Here is a 20,449-nt window from a genome sequence, read left to right on the forward strand (position 1 = left end):
TCAAGTCCAGGAGTCCCAGTCATCAAGTGAGTGTCTGAACCAGTGACCAGCTTAATGAGAAGAACATTTAATTTAGTTTAAAAAGCAAGCACAGGCCTGAGAGCTAAATGTTTTCTGTTACATCTTTCTTTACATTTTCAGTTCTTCTTCTGCATTTGATCACAAAACTTGTATGAATGAATAAATAGGTGATCACTTAAAACCTTTTTCTTATATGCAGACAGCAAAGCACACGCCATCATGAATAAATCATTTAATGAAATAGCGTACAGTTAACTTTAAACACCTCCAACAATCACAACTAAAATCCTGTTTTTGTAATGATTGGACGCCACACATCCTTGGCCTCGCTTAGCATGATTTTTAAAGCGGCGTCACTTCTTCTCAATAAGTCAAATCCACAATGTGTGACAGAGGCATTACATTATCTTAGGTGTAAAGGTGTATTTAAAATATCTGACTAAAAGTGTCTTCCAGATTTGCTGAACGAGCAGCCGCGAGAACCCGGTTATTTATGAGGCACCGCAGAGTGATCACCACAGGTGACGACGATTTTCTCTGTGATCTCCAACTTCTCTGACAATTTTATGGCCTGAGTAATTAAAGACTTAAACACACAGGAGCAGCAAAGTTCACTCAAGCATGAAAGAAGGGGGAAGCCATTAAAGAGTCAGCAGTGTTTCAGTTTGACTGAGCAGCCATTTAAATAGGCTTTTGGAGATCCCAGATAAGGCAGTGGCATTGCAAACATGCAGCTTCGAGGTGCTGTCCCACCGCTTTGTTGAACGTCAGTCAATGTGAAGTTTCAACTGAGGAACGGTGAAGTAAGAGACGTTACATATAAGAGTAGGTGAGCGATATAGGGTTGGGTACAGTGTGATGATTTCACCTTCTCGCATACAGAGGGAACTGAGAGGAGGAGGTGTTCTGGAAATGGACAGATAAAGACATCCATTTCTGAGTGAGAATAATCTTGATAACACTGTCGTTATCTCCCCCCCCCTCCCTCACTGTCAAGTGACAACAGCTGCCGGAAGGTAATGAAGCGTGACGAGGCTCCCTCTGAGGACAGTTTTACACCGTCCACTATCCAGTGTCTGATTCCTTGTCACCATGTTTGGTTAGTATGAAAACATAGATATTCTTCATAGACGGATGAAGAGGGTACTTTATCTGCTTGTGTATTCTTTTTGACATTCTTTCGCAAAAGTACAACTTTTCTCCATCAACGTTATTCCATCACAGTAAAATAGCAGCTCTTGGCACCAAAGCTGCAGGATTTCAACATGAGGCAAAAGCTTTTTTCGGTATTGGCAGTGTACTTATTTTAACTCCTTTATACACTGTTGTTCCGTTTGTGTAGTTAGGAAGGCTTTGAAAAATGATATTGTGCTAAGTAACTAGTAGCTAAAGCTACCAGACAAATGTAGTGGAGTAAAAAGTGCAATATTTCCCTCTGAGATGTAGTGGAGTGGAAGTACAAAGTTGAATAAAATGGAAACCATACATTCGTACATAAGTACAGTACTTAAGCAAATACAATAGTTATATTCCACCACTGATCATAACATTTACTCTTACCACTCACAGCTTATAAAAACCATACAACATACTGCTTTCTATAAAGAGGTGGAATAATGTTGAGTAGGATTGAGTTCGGTCTATTGGTCCGGCCCTCCACAACAGTCCCTGTTTCTCATGTGGCCCCTTGGGAAAAATAATTGTCCACCCCTGGTCAAGAGCATCTGAGCACTGTTTAGTTTATTTAATATCATAGAATATCATGTCACAGCTGGAGCACAAACGCTGCACAATGGTTGATCAAACTTGTGCATGTCATTGCGTAAGACAGAGAGAGAGAGAGAGAGAGAGAGAGAGAGAGTGAGCGAGAGAGATCGAGAGAGAGAGCGAGAGAGCGAGAGAGAGAGAGAGATCGAGAGAGAGAGCGAGAGAGCGAGAGAGAGAGAGCGAGAGAGCGAGAGAGAGAGAGAGAGAGAGAGAGAGAGAGAGAGAGAGAGAGAAAATGAGGCTAGCCGAGGATGTTGGTGGTTTTAGGGGAATCTGAAAACTAATTACACAAAACAATTCAAATGGACGCCCTCATTAGCCATGAATGAACAAGGAATGTTCTAAATAGTTTTTACATAACAGAAACCCCGACATCAAAGCGCACACGCAGAAAGCGCATCAAAGAATTCCTGTTCTGACTGGGCTGAATGTCAACAAGACGACGCTCCATTTTTCCAAGAATTCATTTCAGTCGGGTCTGACAAAGCTCTGGCTCAAGGGCTGTATGAGAATTTAAACTTCATCCTATCTAATTAAAGGTACAATCCGCGATCATATTGGAAACAAAAAGGGCTGCCCCAGCATGAAGACGCTGGTTTGGATCCTGCTATTATTCTCCGGGTGACCACACCATGCCACTTTACCTGGGTTTGCTGTGTCGAGGTCATATACCAAATAGCACCCACTGTAAAATGTAATAGTTGTCCAGACATACATTTAATCAGTTCACTTTACTTGGTCATCAAATTGACAAAGCGTTAACAATGCTACCATTTTATTAGAATTAATAGACTAGCTGTAGCAAAAATTTAATCAAAATCAATTTTCAATCAATACTTTGTCACTCAGCCTGGTGACTAAATACTAAATAGCAGTATGCTATTGATTCAATTTGGCAATTGCAGTGATGTCAACAGTTGTGACGGTGTTTTGTTTGCAGAATGGTTTTCAAAAATGTCCACATTGGTCCAAGCCGATTTAGTCACTGTATGTGTGTTCTAGGTGTTTGCAGAGTTTAACTGGAGCCACCACAAACCTGCAGAATGACCTTTTTGATGCTGTGGACACACTGCACTTTGTCACAATCTTCAAGATGCCAGCGTGGAGGCATAAAAGAGGTCTGAGATTCAAACGCAGAGGCGTATCACAGCAAGGCTGAGTCCCAACTAGAGCAGCCGGAGGTTGATTTGGACGGAGCCCTTTGCTGCATGTCATCGCCTCTCTCATCCCTGCCTGTTCAAATGTTTTGGATGGATAAAGGTGTATTTTCCTGGCTTCACATGAGCTAGGCTGGTAGCATCACCCATAAGGACATCTGTAAACTGGTCAAAACTGTTTTAGGCCCATTAATGTGGATACAACTGTGTGTGCGTGTGTGTGTGTGTGTGTGTGTGTGTGTGTGTGTGTGTGTGTGTGTGTGTCTGTGTGTGTGTGTGTGTGTGTGTGTGTGTGTGTGTGTGTGTGTGTGTGTGTGTGGAAGGCAGCGTAGGCGGACATATGACACGGTGACAATTTATATTTCCTTGTTGTAATGTTGTTTGTTTGGTCTTACACAGGACTCTGACAGGGATGATGCCTGGGCACAAGTTGGGGTGCTGACGAAGATCAGTGAAGATGTCCCTCTCTCCAAATCAACTCCACCTTGACCCAGTGTCTACTTCCATCATTGTTGAGGAAGGTATTGTAATGGATGATCGCCTGCACTTTGCCTCTTGTTTGGGTTGTCATTTTCTTTACACTTGGACTAAAGCCATGAAAAACACTTTCAACTTCATTCAAAGAGTGATGCTTGGCACAGGAAAAACTGCAAACTCTTAAAAATATCCTATTAAGTTAGAACTTAATAGGTATAAAGGTGTAAAGCTATAAAGGTAATTACTGTATAAAGGTGTTGACGTTTCGCATTAGATTCAGTTGCTTTTTGTTGTTGTGTTAACTAAATTAAGCCACTCGTTTCAAATAGTTAGCCCATGGATTCATCAGCAAGTCATTTCCAGAGGCTGCCAGTGCTAAAAGATCCAATCCTGTGATCCAACACCAGAGTCCTTTCTCTTTCATATTGTTCTGCTAACTGAATGAAGCCACTTTGTAGTTGTCAGCCCGTTGGTTCTTTACCAAGTTTGGTCTATAAACAACGTTTTATAGCTATTACAGTATTAACGGCGTTGTTTCAGGACTGTATGTTAGGTTAAAGATCAGAGTTGGATTTTTATAAAGCCCAACTTATACTTCAGCTGGCAAGTATTGATGGCAGATTTATAATGTGTAACTGTAAATGTGATTGTTTGAAGACAATGGAACCTGTTTTTCATTGTTGTTTAAAGGATGTTTGACGCACTTAAGTTAGACGTGTAACATGAACTTGGTTGTTTTAAGGCAATCGGTTTGCATGGTTTTACCAAGTAAATGACCTCAGTGTTCAAGTAAATACAACTGAGACATTTTAAGTTGCAGGAAATGTCACATTAGTCAGCCCGACTTAAATCAATGTGTTGCTTGGAATACACACAAAGTATATTTCACTTGAAATTATTTAGTTGTTTACAATAGTAATTCTGAGGAGGCTTTACTCAGTCAAGAGTACATCTTAAGGAAAGTTTCAAGTACTCTTCATTCATTTCTGTTCGTTACTGAAACTCAAGTGTAAGTGTACTACACTAAAAAAACATTTGTTAGTACAACATACAATACCTATTCAACAATACTTGCATGAAACAAGTTTACTTGCTTTTTTCAAGGCCATCGATTTGCATGCTTTTTTTTAAGTAAGGTTAACTAATTAGATTTTACTGTATACCAAATGTGAATTCTTTCAACACAGGTGCATTTCCTCTGTGGCAGTCTGAATCACTTGCATTAACCTTCTCTTCGTTTAATACATTGTTGGCATAGACTGTATATAAGAAGAAGACATAGTCACCATGACATCATCCGTTTGTGCCTCGAGTTCTGCATTTTGGCCGTCATCATCTTGTTTTTTTGCAACCAGAAGTGAGACGAGAGGGAGGAGCTAAGTACAACCGAAAGCTGACTGGGACACTTTAGGTGATCAAAACAGTTACAATTAACTTTCATGAAGTGCAAACACGCAGTGAAAGGGTTAAAGTTGTAAGACGAAAAGACAAACTCCCCCAAGACTGGACAGCACCCGTCAATCACAGTAAGCCCCGCCCTAAAGCATCCCCTGCTTTATGGTCTGTTTGACTCTAAATGGACCATAGTTTACGAAATGAACATCATGCTGCATTGAAGAAGACTTGAAACTAGCGATTGAGACCATAAACTCATGTTTACAATGTTTACTGAGGGAATAAATCAAGTCAGAAGTAGAGTCACTTTCTCATAGACTTCTATACAATCTGACTTCATTTTGCAACCAGAGGAGTCGCCCCCTGCTGGCCATTAGAGAGAATGCAGGTTAAAGGAACTCCAGCATTGGCTTCACATTTCAGACCTGGAAGTTGCCTACTGATTGTTTTCTAGCTGCCCTGTATCCCTTTACTTCAAGAACAAATATCGGACTTTATAGTTCACATAATCATGTTTCATTTATTTTTGTGGAAAAACTGCTCTAAAGATTAAAAGAAGCACATCAGTGTGTTCATTAGTTGCTGTATGTATTTTATTCAAAAATAAAACAGATTCCATGGAAGCAAAGAAGGAAACACATTAAAACAGATTTATAATCAAGTAGCCTATATTCTACATAATTTACTTCAGAAAACAATAAAAAATGTGATTCACGATACAAAAATACTTTTTAGACAATGTGCTAGACAAAGGCTCGGTACTTACACTTTTTCTCTGAAATTACTTTAATATTTCTCATCAGGAAATAATTACGAGTACCAGCCTTAATACATGCATAATATTATAAAACAGGGGTCGCCAATTGGCGGTCCGCTGTCCGGATCCGGACCCAGGACCTAAAATCTATTTTATTTTGACGGAGCGCTTTTATTTTAACCGGCGCAGCTTTTTCAGCCATTACGGCACTTGTTCAATGGTGCAGGAAACACACCGACCAATGTGTTGTAAATGGCATCATGTGATGCAGCTCAGCCAATCAAATATGGGTATTCTGAAAAGTTTCCTGAATCGAGTGAGATGTTCACACATCGGGGGAGAGACGAGGAAAGAGAGCAGGAGAATAATACGTGAGTCAGAGAAGTTATTTCACATGACGTTCTCCAAAAAGAGAAAAGTGGTCAAAGAAACCAGTCTTTAACCAAGAATGAACAGACTCTTATGGGTTCATTCTTCACACGGAGACCGTGACGATTATTAAAAGCGGTAAATGAAGCGACACTACGAGACAAAGCACAACTCCTTTGAACAAACGTACCCACTCACATCTGAAATTATATCACAGAAAATAAATCTCAGAGCCCAGTATGATCAGAATCCATTACATTCCAACACATTAGTTCACTGTTCAATGATGTTAACAGGGAGAATAGAGCTGAAACAAGTGGTTAAATAAACACACATAAAGTCCATGCGCACTCGTTTCTCTAATTACAAGATGAGAAAAATATAATATTGTGGCTTTTTTGATTGACATCACTTCACACCTGAATGAACTGAATTTAAAGCTGCAGGACAACTCGGTGAAATTCATTTTTACAAGATTAAGTACTTTATTTTAAGATGCACATTTTTGAAAAGCTTTCTGTTACGTCAGTTATTCTTTAATGCAGCCCTTATTGTACTTGAAATGAGAAGAACATGTATTTATGTTTCTATGTATTATTTATAAGCCATCCAGTTAAATTAGAAAAGTGAGAATAATAATTTGTTAAAATATAATTGATGTGTACTTTATTTGATTCGACAGTTGTTGACTACACAGAGACATTGTTACTACTACTCGGCTTCTTGAATATATATATGGCACTAAATAGCGCAAGTTAGATATTATTGTAATGTTCCGGACCTTTGCCGGAGGACATTTTGTCAATCTGGACCTTTTGTCAATCTGGACCTTTTGGAATTTTAATTGAATACCCCTGTTATAAAACATTGTATTTAACAAATGTAAAAAATACAGATTCACAGCAGGGTGCGTTTATCATGTTGTAATATCAAATAGCTAGACAACCTTTGACTGTATCGCCTTCTTTTAAGTTATGCATGAGAGTAATTCGATTACAGCAAAAATGCGCAAAAAAGCAACAAAAGTACTGCTGAACGGGATAATCTCCATCCCAGTCCTGAGCCCTGATGTCCAGGAGCACCTCTGAAGATCCACGATGACTCTGGGGAGTACCAGAAGATTTACCACTCTGTGTTGGAAGGACTTGCTGAAGTATGTTTGTACTGTACAGACTTATTTCCAGCCAGCAACATCTGACTTGGTTTCCAGTCTCTGCACGCAGGTTCCAATAGGTCAGCTGCCCTCTGTGGCCTTTAACCAGCCTCAAGCCTTCACCAGACTCCACTTACAGCCATTGACAACCAGCTGTATCACCAGCTGCTGCGTATACTGCCTTGGGCGGCCAGCCTCAGCCTCCACCTCCAGCTCTCGCTGTGTTTCAAACAGAAAAAAGATAAATGGATGACGGATACATTAAATAATATACTTTTTGACTTTACCAGCGTTCGGCCACAGCCTTCATCAGTGAGTCTTTGCCTTCATTCTCGTAGTCCGGCCTCCGCCATCAGTTTCAGCGCTCTTTAAAATGCAGCTGTCACCATTCAGCAGCGAGCCACACCTGCAACCTTTGGTGACAAGCCAGCAGCGCCAGCTAGCCATCTGCTGCTATAAGCTACAGGCCTCATCAACCAGCAGCAGCCCCAGCATCACACTTCACAATTACCCGTTTTATATTCTAGTGACCTCCAGGTATATTCAGCTTCTCTATACAGCACTTTGGTGAGCACACACTAAATGTGTTCTGTAAGTAAAGCTGACTTGAGCTAAACTAGTATTCTAGTCGCGTTTTATTTATTTCTGTTTGTCAACATCTTGTCAGTGAGGTGGAGGATGGAGACAGGGAGGTGAAGCATGACATCATCACCGTAACAACTGAGCAAACTCCACGAGCCGAGGAAGCTCAAGAGATTTGGTTGAAAGCTTCTGGAACTTAATGCGTGTTGAGAATGTTTTATTTTTTAAGTTATGGTAGTCCGACTTTTACTTTAGGAAAAGACCACTGGTTACATGCCATGGTGTGCAAACAAACACATAGCGTTAAGTGGTGCACTAGAGCAGTGATTCTTAACCATGGGGCCGCGGACCATAATTGGGCCGTGAGCGCCACCTAGAGGGCCGCAAAAAAATTTCAGTTTTGCACCTGTGGGCCGCGAGGGTCGTGCGACCGCTATAGGTTATCAATTGAAGACACCAGAGATATTACTGTTATCCATGAGACGCTCAGTTACAATATATCTTCCCACCACCTGGTGGCGGTAATGCGTCAGTCAGTTGTTTAACAAGCTACAATAAGCAGAAGAAGACACTCAGCTAGCCGCTAGCCTGTAGCGAAAGTTAGGGATAAGTTATTAAAAAGAATGCAAAAATTAAGACGACAGTGGTGCCATACCCCCCAAAACAGTCTAAATGTGTGCGCAAGTACAATCCTGACTTTCTTAAGTACGGCTTTGTGAACGGAGGCAACGAGGCAGAGCCGAGGGCTCAGTGTGTGGAATGTGGGCTAATGCTATCAAACGAAGCACTGAAGCCTTCAAAAATAAAGCGACACCAAGCGACGAAACATCCAACGTTGGGCTTCTTGTTGTACATGCAGGTTTACATACACATGATAATAAATGTCTTTGTGATCATCACATTGTATCATCTCATTTATTTGACAAGGGTTTTGCCTGTTCAACTCCGCGAGGACACCGGCGTCCTCGATCCCCTCCCCTTCCGTTCCTACGGCTTGCTTGCGCAAACTACGGCACAAACCATGGCCGTGTTTGGTATCCCAGCATGCCCAAAATCCTCTTCTTTGCAAAGAAATCATCGATTTTCTTTCATTTCTTATGGATGTTTCACAAAAGGAACCCAAACACACACTATCCAAAGTCGCCATAACCGCTGCAAGTCGTATCTTGCAGCATTTCGACGGAAAAAGACACATTACAGACCCGACAACGTGCCAGCAGATGTTACCATGGAGCTACTGCCTTCAGAAAACGCTAGTACTTATAGTACAAACCTTATCCTCCTCTTCCATAAGCCGTCAACCAACGTATAACCTTGCGGAACTGAGTTACCCGCATATTCGATCGTGCACTCGGTTGTAGCCATTACGCACAGCAAGTCCCCTACTCACACACCATGTCTTCGACCATATATACATAGTTTTTGCAATTTGCAAAGGCTAAAAATAAAAGGGAAACAATATAATATCACAATATAAAGGGAGAAACACCTTTAGTGTGTCAGAATATCATTTGGTTACCATGTGTCCATTTGGGTCTCCAAATGTCCTTTTAGAGCTCCGCCTGGATCTCTTCATGAAGAAACTCTGTAGAATGGTCATACTTTGTCCAATCTTCTTCAAATTTGAGGCAGTTGTTCACTGATAGTGTAGTTACAGCCCTATACTGTCCTTTACCTGTACAGATACAGCCACTGACAGTTATTTATACTGAAATGTACTTTTTTATTTTATGTGGACAAAAATCTTCAATTTTGACTGACTCCAAAGGCCCACTGCTCTGTTTCTGTATGACCTACAGGTGTTCTGACACTTTTGATGCATATAGTCAGAGTGGTTCAGAAGCTACAGCCATTTTTATTTGGGTATTTCATTTGAGGCAGTTTTGCTCCAAAACTGGAGTTGGGTGGAGTTGAACAGGTAACAATATAGTTATTGAATACAAATCAAACCAAGAGTGAGATCAATGAGTTAAACTAATAGTGTTAATATTTGAATGGGCCCCGGGACACTCTGTACTTGAAAAGTTGGGGCCCGAGGTCAAAAAGGTTAAGAACCCCTGCTTTGGAGGACATGCACACACTCATTGTGTGTGAGAGGAGAGAGTCCTTTCCTCTCTGGCACAGCCCCCCCCCGTGGCTCCGAGCACCGAGCGGCCGATAAGAACGTCTCTGCAGCATTTCAAGTGTCCTGCAGCGAACGGCCGACCACAGTCTGCACCCGCTCCCTCAACCCCACCCTGACTCCAGAACAATGACACGCTCCCGTCAAGTACAGGGACCCGGCCTGGAAGTGGGACACGGACGCACGCGAAGCACAAGGGGCATGTGTCTCTGAAGGCCCCCCCCCCCCACGGAATGTGCAACAAAAGAATGCACGCGGGGTGAAACAATCCTGGGAACAGTCGTCTTATCCTGTGAAGGATGTTCAGCAATTCAGAAGGAGACATTTAGCGGTGCAACGAGCTGTGAGCGGAGAAGTCCATCACGCACGAAATGTACTGAAGAGACACTTTCACGGAAAGAATGGTTTTAATCGGTTATCAATCAGAGGTATTCTTTCCATCCCATGCTCATTAATCTCCGCTTCAGGAAATCCCCGCCACGCTGCATCGCCCGTGAGCCCTCTGCACAAACAGTCCGTCTTCATTCTTCCTTCTTTACTCCCATGACAGGTTGTGATCTCACAGATAAGGGACGTTCCTCAAACAAACACCTCAAACACGTGTTGATAACGTGCACCAAGTCTCCCCATGCAGTGTGCACCAAGTTTGACAAAAACCCACATATTTGTCCATCTGGCTTCACGTAACCTCAGATTGTGTGTGACACGAGGCATTCCTGTTTTATGACGGGAGCACGGAAAGTATCTGAACACAGACACCAGCCTCTGTATCGCTGGCTGTTTGAGGAGCATCTGACTTGGCAGGTTCATTACCATTGGCCACAATGTGACAAGAGGATTCACATTGCCCCCTCTGCTGCCCGTTTGCGGTAGAGCAAACGGGCAGCACATACACACACACATACATACACACACACACACACACACTTCCCTAAAAAACGAATTGGAAGAAGTTATTGGGGCAATTTGTGGCGTTATTCATTGGCATTTAATACATTTGCGTGCTAAGCTCCTCTGACAAAAAGGGGTTTTGCTTGTTGATGCTTTACTTGGATGTTTGACTCGTACCGTACAGAATGACGAGCCTGCAGAGTTTGACACGAGAAGGCTGTTTTCACATTCATCTGCTGAAGTGGTAAAGTGTCTCCGTGTTCACCTTCAAGCTATGATCGGCAACCTCAAAAAACGTTTGTCATATTTCTTGAAATTTTCTTTACATCCTGACAGCAATCAACAATATGAATGCTCCGACTAAAAAAAGTTAACAATCCGGTCTCTGTGGCTAAAGAGGACTGGACAAAGCTCGTCCAATCATTTCATCCGCCCGAATGAAGACTTGGATGAAGACTTGGCAACTTTCTTGCTACCTGCAACGTTTGGAGCTCGTGCTGCTAGTTACTTTCTTTGGAAAAGAGTTGGCAACACTGAGCTGGGTTTTTCTGTTGAAATATGACTTAAAGACGTGTACATACAAACCTGATTGTGAGACAAGCGCGAGTTGGATTGGAAGTCCAATATACAACTTACACAAGCGTGATGTGGGAAGGTGAAGCCTCCAGGGCACTACACTGACAATGGAGCCGTTCAAACTTCTGAAATGAAAACATATGCATATTCATACATTTTCAAGGATTCAAGGTAGAGGGAGAAGATGCATTTTTTTCCCAGTGAAATTATTTTTAAAAATTCAACAAGAAAATCTTTTGGAAGGGTCCACCTGGGTTTTCTGAAGCTTTCAGCCACGTGTCTGGTGTTCCTCAGTGGACGGAGTTTTGCTCCGTAGACTCACTCACTACCTTACTTAACCAAGTAACTCTAACAGAAGGCCACATGGTGAAAGTGGTCTTTGATGTCGTCAGTCTAATCTTGTCTTGGAAGAGTTAAGGTATAAAAATGCTGACGAGTTGCTTTATGTGAAATGTAGGATTGAGTGGTTTGGGGGCTTAATCGGTACTTGAGACTAGTCCGAATATCTCGGCCTCGGCAGCTTCAACTTTTAACGATTTCCTTTTGGATATTATGTCTCCGGCGAGTCCTTGAAGGTTACGGAAGTGCAATACTAAATTGCTGGAATGCCCCTTTAAAATCACGCACGCACGCAATTCCACTCATTAAACTATTCAATTTAGCAACTCCTCAATCATCTTGTAGCCTTCAGCAAATTCTTCCTGTAAATCCCGATGTAAACAACGCAGTCCGAACTCTCCCTGGGCCTGAATCTGCCTCACTCCTCCTCCCTTTAGGAGGCCCATCCGAAGAATCTCCACGTATAAAAGCCTTCTTCACCTCCCTCCAGAGAGAGCCAGAGGAATGGCACATTCCTCCGTGCTGTTTGTTGGGGCTTACAGCGCTAGCAACACAGCCTACCAAATACCAAAGTGAGAAGTCACTCACTGGACCCAGAGACAGCTGTATTCACGTCTGTATTCATCGTCATAAATGTTTGACAGGCAAAAGAATGAAAAACACATTTCTTCAGATTTGTTTCCCCCCCACACTTTATTTCCATTCTATCAGCGTGCCCTTCGTTAGGGAAGCAGTAAAATAGAGCTATTCCCTCTGTGGCCTTTCAGTGTTTGTGAGGTGGAGTGCCCCACATGGTTGATATTAACATTCGATCAGCTTTTCTAATGATGAGGACAAAGCGGGCCGCAGGGGAAGGTTCATGACAGCATTGGCATGGTGCACGCATTCCTGCACTTGACTAGCCAGGGGCCTCTGCAGGGCGGGCAGTGGTGGTGTTGGGGGGGGGAATGAGGAGAGCTACAGCATAACGCTGCCTCGTCTCCCTCCCTGCTGTCCGGGACGTCTGGACAGACATGTACATATGTGGTATTTACACGGTTATGACAGACAGGCGTGCAGGGAGGAGGGGCGCTCCTTTGGCTCACAGCAACATTCTTTTCTCTGGATGTTGCATGGAAGTTGTATTAACGTGGAAAGGAGCCTCCACAACAAGTAATCCAGGTGGAATTCAGCAAGCAGTTATGTGAGGTCACATAAATACGAGCGGTCAAGAATTCCTGCAGCTTGTTTCAGTCGGTGGAAAGCAAAGCTGAGGCGTATTCGCTCCATGGTTGTATAATAGAATCCAGCTGTGGCAGACAGGTGTGCAACAACATCACAGCCTCCCCACAGCGCAGGCCACAGTGTCCGCTGACATTGTTTGATTCGAGCATTGGGGCCTTTGTTCTACGTCATGCCGATCTCTCTTCCCCCTTTTCCAGTCTCAGTCATTACACCGTCAAATAACAGGTAAAGAAGGATTTTCAGCTTCTCCTTATAGTATACTGAATATCAACTGCACTATTTTCTGACGCGTTATAAACCAAACAAATAATTAATTCATCCACAAAAAATATTGGCAGATTAATTGATGAAAAACAATGTCAGCGAAAAGCCAAACATTACCAGCCTACGATTACAGCGTTTTAACAGATTCACTGCGCTGAGGTGGTCCCGTTCGTTCCTCTTTCTGTTCTGTTTTGGATTACAAACACAGATTTTGTTGCATCTTATGGAAGCACAGGACATGCTGAATAACACAGGTGATTCAATCAGTCAACCTTTGGATACACTTGACGCGACATAAACGTTCCCCCAGTGAGAAACACCGACTAAAGAAATGCATGATAAACAGAACAAGAAAACAATCTGAGCTAATCAGCTACACGAGGTCATGCGTTACCTCATGAACAGCGCCTTCACAGTGGGGCCGGCGTGGGCCAGCTCGTGTGAGGCCGTAGCCCAAAGCCCCTACAGCCTGGAATGTTTCAATCACAATTGCTCCTTTTGACAGTTCCTATGAAGCGCTTCGGTGAACTTAAAGCTCTGCGTTGCCATTCTGAACTCAATTGACCCTTCGCCAAGTCCCGCCCTCGAACTCAGTTCGGTCAATCATAGCATAGGCCAGCTAACTGACTGCTCTGCTACATAGACTCTCATGCAATCGTTTCAGATTGTACTATATATATATATATATATATATATATATATATATACACACATATGTGTGTTTGTAGACCCTTCTCTGCGCTTCTTTTTTCCTAAAATTAGATATTTCTTCAGGGAGTGCAGTTCGTGACCGTGTGGGCTCCATGGAAGCTCTGACAGCTTGACGGAGTAACAGAGGGGGGCGGGGCTTAGTGAAGGGTTAACTGTAAAAGTCAGAAGACGTCTCTAAATTCAGTCAAATGAGGTCAAATGTCATTCTCCGCCGCGTACAAGATCGCAGTCTTCCACACTGCTGTTCAAGGCACGTTTTCTTCCAGATTCATTCCACCTTGCTCCATCACCAACCATTCTTCTCTGAAGCCTGGGCAGACTCGGGCCCCGAGCCACTTGGCAGGTACTTGGACACGATCCTGATGCTGCTGTCCATCATACCCTGGATGTGGGTGTCCAGTCTCTGGACCAGATCCTTGGCCAGAAAGCTCTCTTTATCCAGGAAACGAGAGACCATGCCGTCCGCCGGTGACACTGACGGAGACTCCTGAGACGGAAGACAAACACACAGCTGTAGGATTCTTAACCGTACCTTCTCTGCAACTGTGGATTATTATTAGTCGTGACGAGCCTCACCACTGGAGAGGGAGAGGACATGATGTTGTCTCTGGACTCTCTCTGCGTCTCCTCCCTGTGTTTGCCATGTTGTGTGTCTTCATTGCTACAAATACAGCGAGACGTTGCATAAGGGTTCAATTTCTTGGTTTTCTTTGTGCACGTGTGTCTGTGATTATGCCGGGTACCTGTCCTGAGCAGGCTGTGGCTGACCAGTCGTGGCGTGGCTGAGCAGGGCTCGTTCATATCGGTCTTGACAGGTCTGGTTGGAGACCTCGAGTCGGGCGTGCATCTCTGCAATCGCCTGCCTTAGCTGGCGGTTCTCTTGCTCCAGGCTGCTCAGAGACGACACATAGCTCTCCTTCAGGGATGCAAGCGAGGAATCTCCCCTCTGCGGAGAGTTAAAAGGGCACAGAGTGAGAGGAGACAGATTAAGTAACAAACGCCGAAGCCAAACTCAATCCCGTCTGCTGCCCGTCTGTAAAATTGAGACTACTGTCAAAGCTGACAAACCTTTGGTGACTGAGACTCCAGCCTCTGCAGCAGACCCTTCAGATGGTGGTTCTCTGTGTGGACGGTCTCCAGCTGTGCCTGAGTCATCTGAGGAAGTCGGGGAAGATGAAATCCAACATATTTGACTGAACCCCTGTACAGATACATGATGCCGTTCTCCTCAAAGGGTTGAGGAAAAGGAGTTAATTAGATAATACAGTCTATTTTCAGGAACTCCCATCTTGTGGACAAGTCACCAAGGCTCCTTCTACCTTTACGTCTGCATGAAGCCGGATGCACACCTACAGCATGTCCGAACGACAAAAAGCTTACGTTCAACATTCTGTCCCTCTGTCTGAAAGAGTCTCGTGTTCGTTGTGAGCCAGATTTCCATAAACATTATGACGTCACAGGGCTACGCCTGTTTATTTGCTTACTTTGAGCTCGGCCGCCTTCTGCTCCGCCTCGCCACGGAGCTGCTGCCTGATGCTGGATGAGGAGCCCTTCAGTGCGGTGATGGCGGCGTCGCGTTGGTGCAGCTCAGCGGTCAGCGTCGACACCTCCTTCCTCATTCCCTCCACCTCGCCGTCGTGGGTCTGCCGGGCCCTCTGGAGCTCTTCTCTGATCTGTGGGAGGAATCCAGAGACGTGACAAAGCGGGCGTTAGTTGGGTATGCTTTACACACACAACGATGTGCGCAAGTCAGAGAAGACTTCTGACCTTTTTCATGTCAGCAACAGCGGAGTCGCGCTGTGCCTCGGCTGTCTGTCGGCTCTCCTCCGGTCTGAGGAAATCAACAAAAACGTGAAAAGGAAACGCATGTTGATATCGCAACAAAAGAAAGACACACAGAAGTGTCAAGCGCATGTGATGCAGACGCCTAACAAAAGCATTCACCTGTCTTTGAGACACGCCAGCTCGGCCTTGAGGTGAGCCTCCCGCGCTTCGGCGCAGCGGAGCCTGGTTGCAGTCCTCTCCAGATCTCGACTGAGGGTTTCCACACCAGCACAGCCCTGAGCGGCCAGGCAGTCCTCCAGAGAGCTGAGGGAACAACAACGCCTCTTTATTGACTTCTCTAATAACTCGCTTCATACGGCACGCAAGCATTGATGCTATCCTACGGACACGACTGTACCTACAGTGTAAGTATAGACTGCCCTCTCGTGTGTTGCTGCTGTACTACACCCCGACTGAAAACAGTCTCTACCCACCGAATGACTTGATCTTTAGCTTGCAGTGCTTGGCTGAGTCTGGCAGCTTCGTTACGAAGCCTTTGGCGTTCCAGACTGGCTCTCCGCACAGATGCATCCTGGGAGTCCAGCGTGGCGCGGAGTTCCTCCCTTTCCCCTGAAAGGACCTGTGAGACAGCAGTGGATTCTCAGCTGATGGAGAGATATTTGTAACCACTACACTGCAGCACCAATCTATGGTGAAACAAGATCAACGTTAGCTTTTGTGAGTGACATTCTTCTACACGTTATGCCATTCCACGACAAAGTGATTCAACTGCAGGGAGTCTTATAGACACACATCATCAACTCTGAAAGTGAAAATGTATACAGTTCACAGTACAGTAAAGTTTTGTTAAATTCCAAGGGGATATCGGTGTAAAGTCATTTGGCTATATCTTAGCACCAACAGTAGTATTTCAGGAAAGTTTGACGCTTATCGAGGGACTCTTGATAATTGTATCATGAAAAAAATACCAATCCATCTCGGAGTTGTGATCAGCCTACAGTCCATCGTCGACCACTACACAGGTGGATCTTTAGGATATTATGCACAAGGCTGGTCACGATCACTGTCCAACATGCTGACCCTGGTCAGTGTTTCAACAATAATATCAAAATGACTAATTAATAATAGCTCAATAATAAATGATTGAGCTGTTGTGCAGCTTTGAGGCCCCACTCTGGTGTCTCAGTCACCTCTGTGCAGATATCATACTGTGGGTCTGTCGCCAACTTCTGCTGCTATAAATTGTACCCAAATGTAAACTGGACTGAGAGAAACCTTATAACAAAGAAATATATTCAAACTATATAGTTTGACTTCAGTAGCAGCTCTTAATAAACAGCAGACTACTGCTCCAAACGTGTCACTGAGTTGCTCAGCTCTCTCTCTCTCTCTTTGTAATCAGTTATGGTGGGCCACCACCATAACAGGCCTCTGGGCCCATCCTGATCGCCTTCAAGAGGGGACACAGACAATGACCGCTGAGCCGATCATGAATCTGATTTGGGGCGTGGCGACTGATGGGACCAAGTCTGATCCAGTCTGAGTCAGTTGGTGTTGACGGTTGTCACATGAAATCATGACTTTGAAGTCATCATATCCAGATTGTTTTTAAACAGGTTTGATATCGGTGACTGACATCGGCTTGACTCTGCCACTGCCTGCATTTGTTCCTCCCGTTGTGCTTACCTGCTGCTCTCTGTGGTACTGTCCCAGCCACGCCTCGAGCGGTCGGAGGCGTTCCAGTTCGAGCTCCTGTGAGTGCATGCTGCCCTGAGCCTTCTCCAGCTGTGTACGCACATGCTGCACCTCTGAACAGCAGCCCCTGTGCTCCCTCTCCTTTTGCCACAACGCCCACTGGGACTGGAACAGGAATGACGGAGAACACGTGAGACGGTCATCTGTTTGCTTCAACAGTAAACGTGACAGAATTTACATGTTATGGTTGTGAATTTTCTTTTACTTTCATGTGTGTGAGCTCATCAGTCAGGCTCTTATTTTGGGCCTCCAGCACTGTCAGTTGTCTTTGGTGCTGGATGCGCTGCTGCTCCCATTCCACAGAGCACTGGTGATAGTCCTGCAGGGGAGAGACGAGGAGGGTTATACTCCACAGAACCAGTAGATGGCAGTAAAGGGCAATGAAAGGACTTATGTGGTACCTCAATCTTTTCATTGAGTCGGGTCACCTCTGAGCGGTCTGCCTCTTTCCTATTTGCTCCTTCGCTCGTCTCTTTGAGCTGCTTGCGCTGAAGCTTGAGATAACTTCTCTTTAATTTCTCTAACTGCAGGGCAAAAAAACGTTTGAGAAAGGATTCTCAAATTCAAGTTTTAGTCAGAGTCCTTGATAGTTGTATTGTCAAATATACAATAGGATGACAATATCGACCGTTTTGTCACTAGACTTCACATCAATCAATATGAAATGACATCTTATGCTCAGTAATGTGGAGTAAGATTGTTGACATTTCGTTAGGTTTAACCGGTTCATAAGACATAAAGTCAACTTTGACTCTGCAGATCTGCAAACTAGCAATGTGAAGACATGTTGAGGAACTGAAAAGATGTTTACAAAAACGTATACCACAATCGACTTATCAGTTGCATGACAGGCTGTTTGAGCATTGTATTCAAGTGTCTCACCTCCTCCCGGACCTTCTGCAGCTGCTGCTCGTACTTGTTAACCAACTCTGGTCGACCAGGCTGGACTTCTTCTAGCTGCTTGTGGAGCAATCGGATCTACGATCAGGAGCCACGACAGCAATGGTGTTGTAATAATGTGGGTAAAACATCAACATGACGAAACAAGTTAGTAGCACAAGCGGCATGCAGTAAGACAACAGTAAGACAGATGAATGATCTCTCTCTGTGAGCAAAGAGGAGGTTATATTCTTCATGCTATTACTGAAGAACATGCAACTGCTACTGCACCTCCAGGTCCCTCCGTTCAATGAGATTCCTGGAAGTCAACAGCTCTTCTTCCCCACTTTTCAGCCTGAGCTCCATGGCCTGAATCTCAGCCTCCCATTCCCTCTTCTGATGGTTGATCATGATGTCAATCTGTCTCATCAGCTCCTGGAGCTCTGGCTCACATGATGACAGGACAGAGCTGGAATACAGACACCAAATATATATGTAAACAAATAGTGTTACGTTGGCTAGACCCGTTAAAATACCACATAATCAAGAGGTCGCCATCACTGTAACCAGCTAACGGTACTGCTCTACCACCTGCTGGAACAGTTTACGTCACGTTACCTCAGGTCAGGATTCTGAGACCCCAACGAAGGCTCCATATGGTTGAAGTGATGCTGTCAGCGGTTTTGCAAGCCTTGTCGTGAACTTAAAACGTCAAGTTAGCAAACATAGCAACCTCTGTGGCACCATTAACTAAGCTGCGACGACAACAGCTGAGTTGCGTGACTTGAAATTAGGTACCTAACGTTACATCAATGCTGTGGCAAAGTCAAACTTGAAGTACAGTAAGCACACCTAAAGTTTCTAACGTGGTTAGCACACGTTCGTAGCTACCGTTAGCTAGTTTGAGTACGCCTAACTACTTTTGTTTACATAGTAAGCTGACCTAGCGGTGCACACAGCATACAGCTACATTCAATGATTTCCTGATGGAAGGCGGTAACTCCGCCTCCAATCTGTGACCTCAGCACGCTGTACGTCCAAAGTCTCGGCTCTTCATGTTGGGGCTCTGCATCCAGGTAAATTCAACTCCTCGGCCGTGCACCTGATGTAATACAACCGACTTTTGATATTAATAAGATTAATAAGTGTCTAGTGCTGTAAATTACAGTCAATCCGTTAAGGAACTATATAGTGCAGTAAGTGTAGTCGATCCATTAAATTGTGTAGTTCTGTTTTCCATGAACACGTGGCTCGTTGGTCTAGGGGTATGATTCTCGCTTCGGGTGCGAGAGGTCCCGGGTTCAAATCCCGGACGAGCCCAAATATTTTGGTTGCCACCAAATGCTGCCATAGTGTCTGTAGAAATAGCTAGCGTTAGCTACGTGCTAAAGCGAATATGCAACCGGTTAACAGCGTCAGCTGTAGTTTAACAACATGCACTACGTTATAATTCCGTTTTATAGCAGCCGTGTTGTGTGTGGCTGAATTAAGAGACTGAATTATGTTGTTTCAACGTTACCCCTCAGGGCCTTACCTTAATGTTAATGTTACTTAGCAGGTAGAGCAGGTACAACCTAACGTAAGCTGTTATAACCATTAACCTCTTTAGCCCGAGCGAGGTTAAGCCATACAAAGAGAAACTTTGCATGGGTGACATGCATTCAAATGGATACGGTGACCGTTAGAGCCTAGGAAAGCCTCAGCATGGATCCAAACATAGTAAATCTATAATATAATATAAGACCGATAATTGACGCGTTCGTTTTTTTATAGCTGCTAATCTGTGTACGGAAAGTGTGGCTCGTTGGTCTAGGGGTATGATTCTCGCTTTGGGTGCGAGAGGTCCCGGGTTCAAATCCCGGACGAGCCCTTGTTTTTAGAGAAGCCTGTGTTTCTCCCATAATCTAACGTTTAAATTTGTATAATAAACCACATCCACATTTACAACAGTGGGCGAGCCAGCTAGGTTCGTCATCACTGTTTACCTCCAAAGCCTCGTTCTATTTCCCTCACCCGTTTCCCTCCGTCACACTAAACACTTAACAAAAGAGACTCTACCGCTCTGCTTCCCCAGCTGTTGTGCTAGTGAGGGTTTAGGCGTGAGAAGAGAGGGACGCTTCTTTCTCCGCCCCCACAAATACACCAGACACTCTTAACAGGCGGCAGACGAGCCGGCTCTCCATTCACTGCAGTGCTGCTGTGCTGTACACTCCAATAGGACAATA

General features: G+C 44.2%; 1 protein-coding gene across 1 annotated transcript; it reads right to left on the bottom strand.

Moving 5' to 3' along the window:
- Positions 1–12,297: 12,297 nt before the first annotated feature.
- cep63 (centrosomal protein 63) lies at positions 12,298–18,880 on the bottom strand (the record flags this gene model as incomplete). Its single annotated transcript, XM_079267901.1, has 14 exons — positions 12,298–14,292; positions 14,382–14,466; positions 14,549–14,751; positions 14,874–14,960; positions 15,290–15,478; positions 15,573–15,636; positions 15,750–15,893; positions 16,064–16,209; positions 17,277–17,450; positions 17,551–17,664; positions 17,747–17,869; positions 18,228–18,323; positions 18,516–18,693; positions 18,843–18,880. 14 exons carry the CDS (start codon positions 18,878–18,880, stop codon positions 14,092–14,094), a joined length of 1,842 nt encoding a protein of 613 aa, XP_079124027.1. The 3' UTR covers positions 12,298–14,091.
- Between the last annotated feature and the right edge of the window lie 1,569 nt (positions 18,881–20,449).

This window comes from Melanostigma gelatinosum (genome assembly GCF_949748355.1).
Source record: "Melanostigma gelatinosum genome assembly, chromosome: 4".
Classification (NCBI taxonomy): domain Eukaryota; kingdom Metazoa; phylum Chordata; class Actinopteri; order Perciformes; family Zoarcidae; genus Melanostigma; species Melanostigma gelatinosum.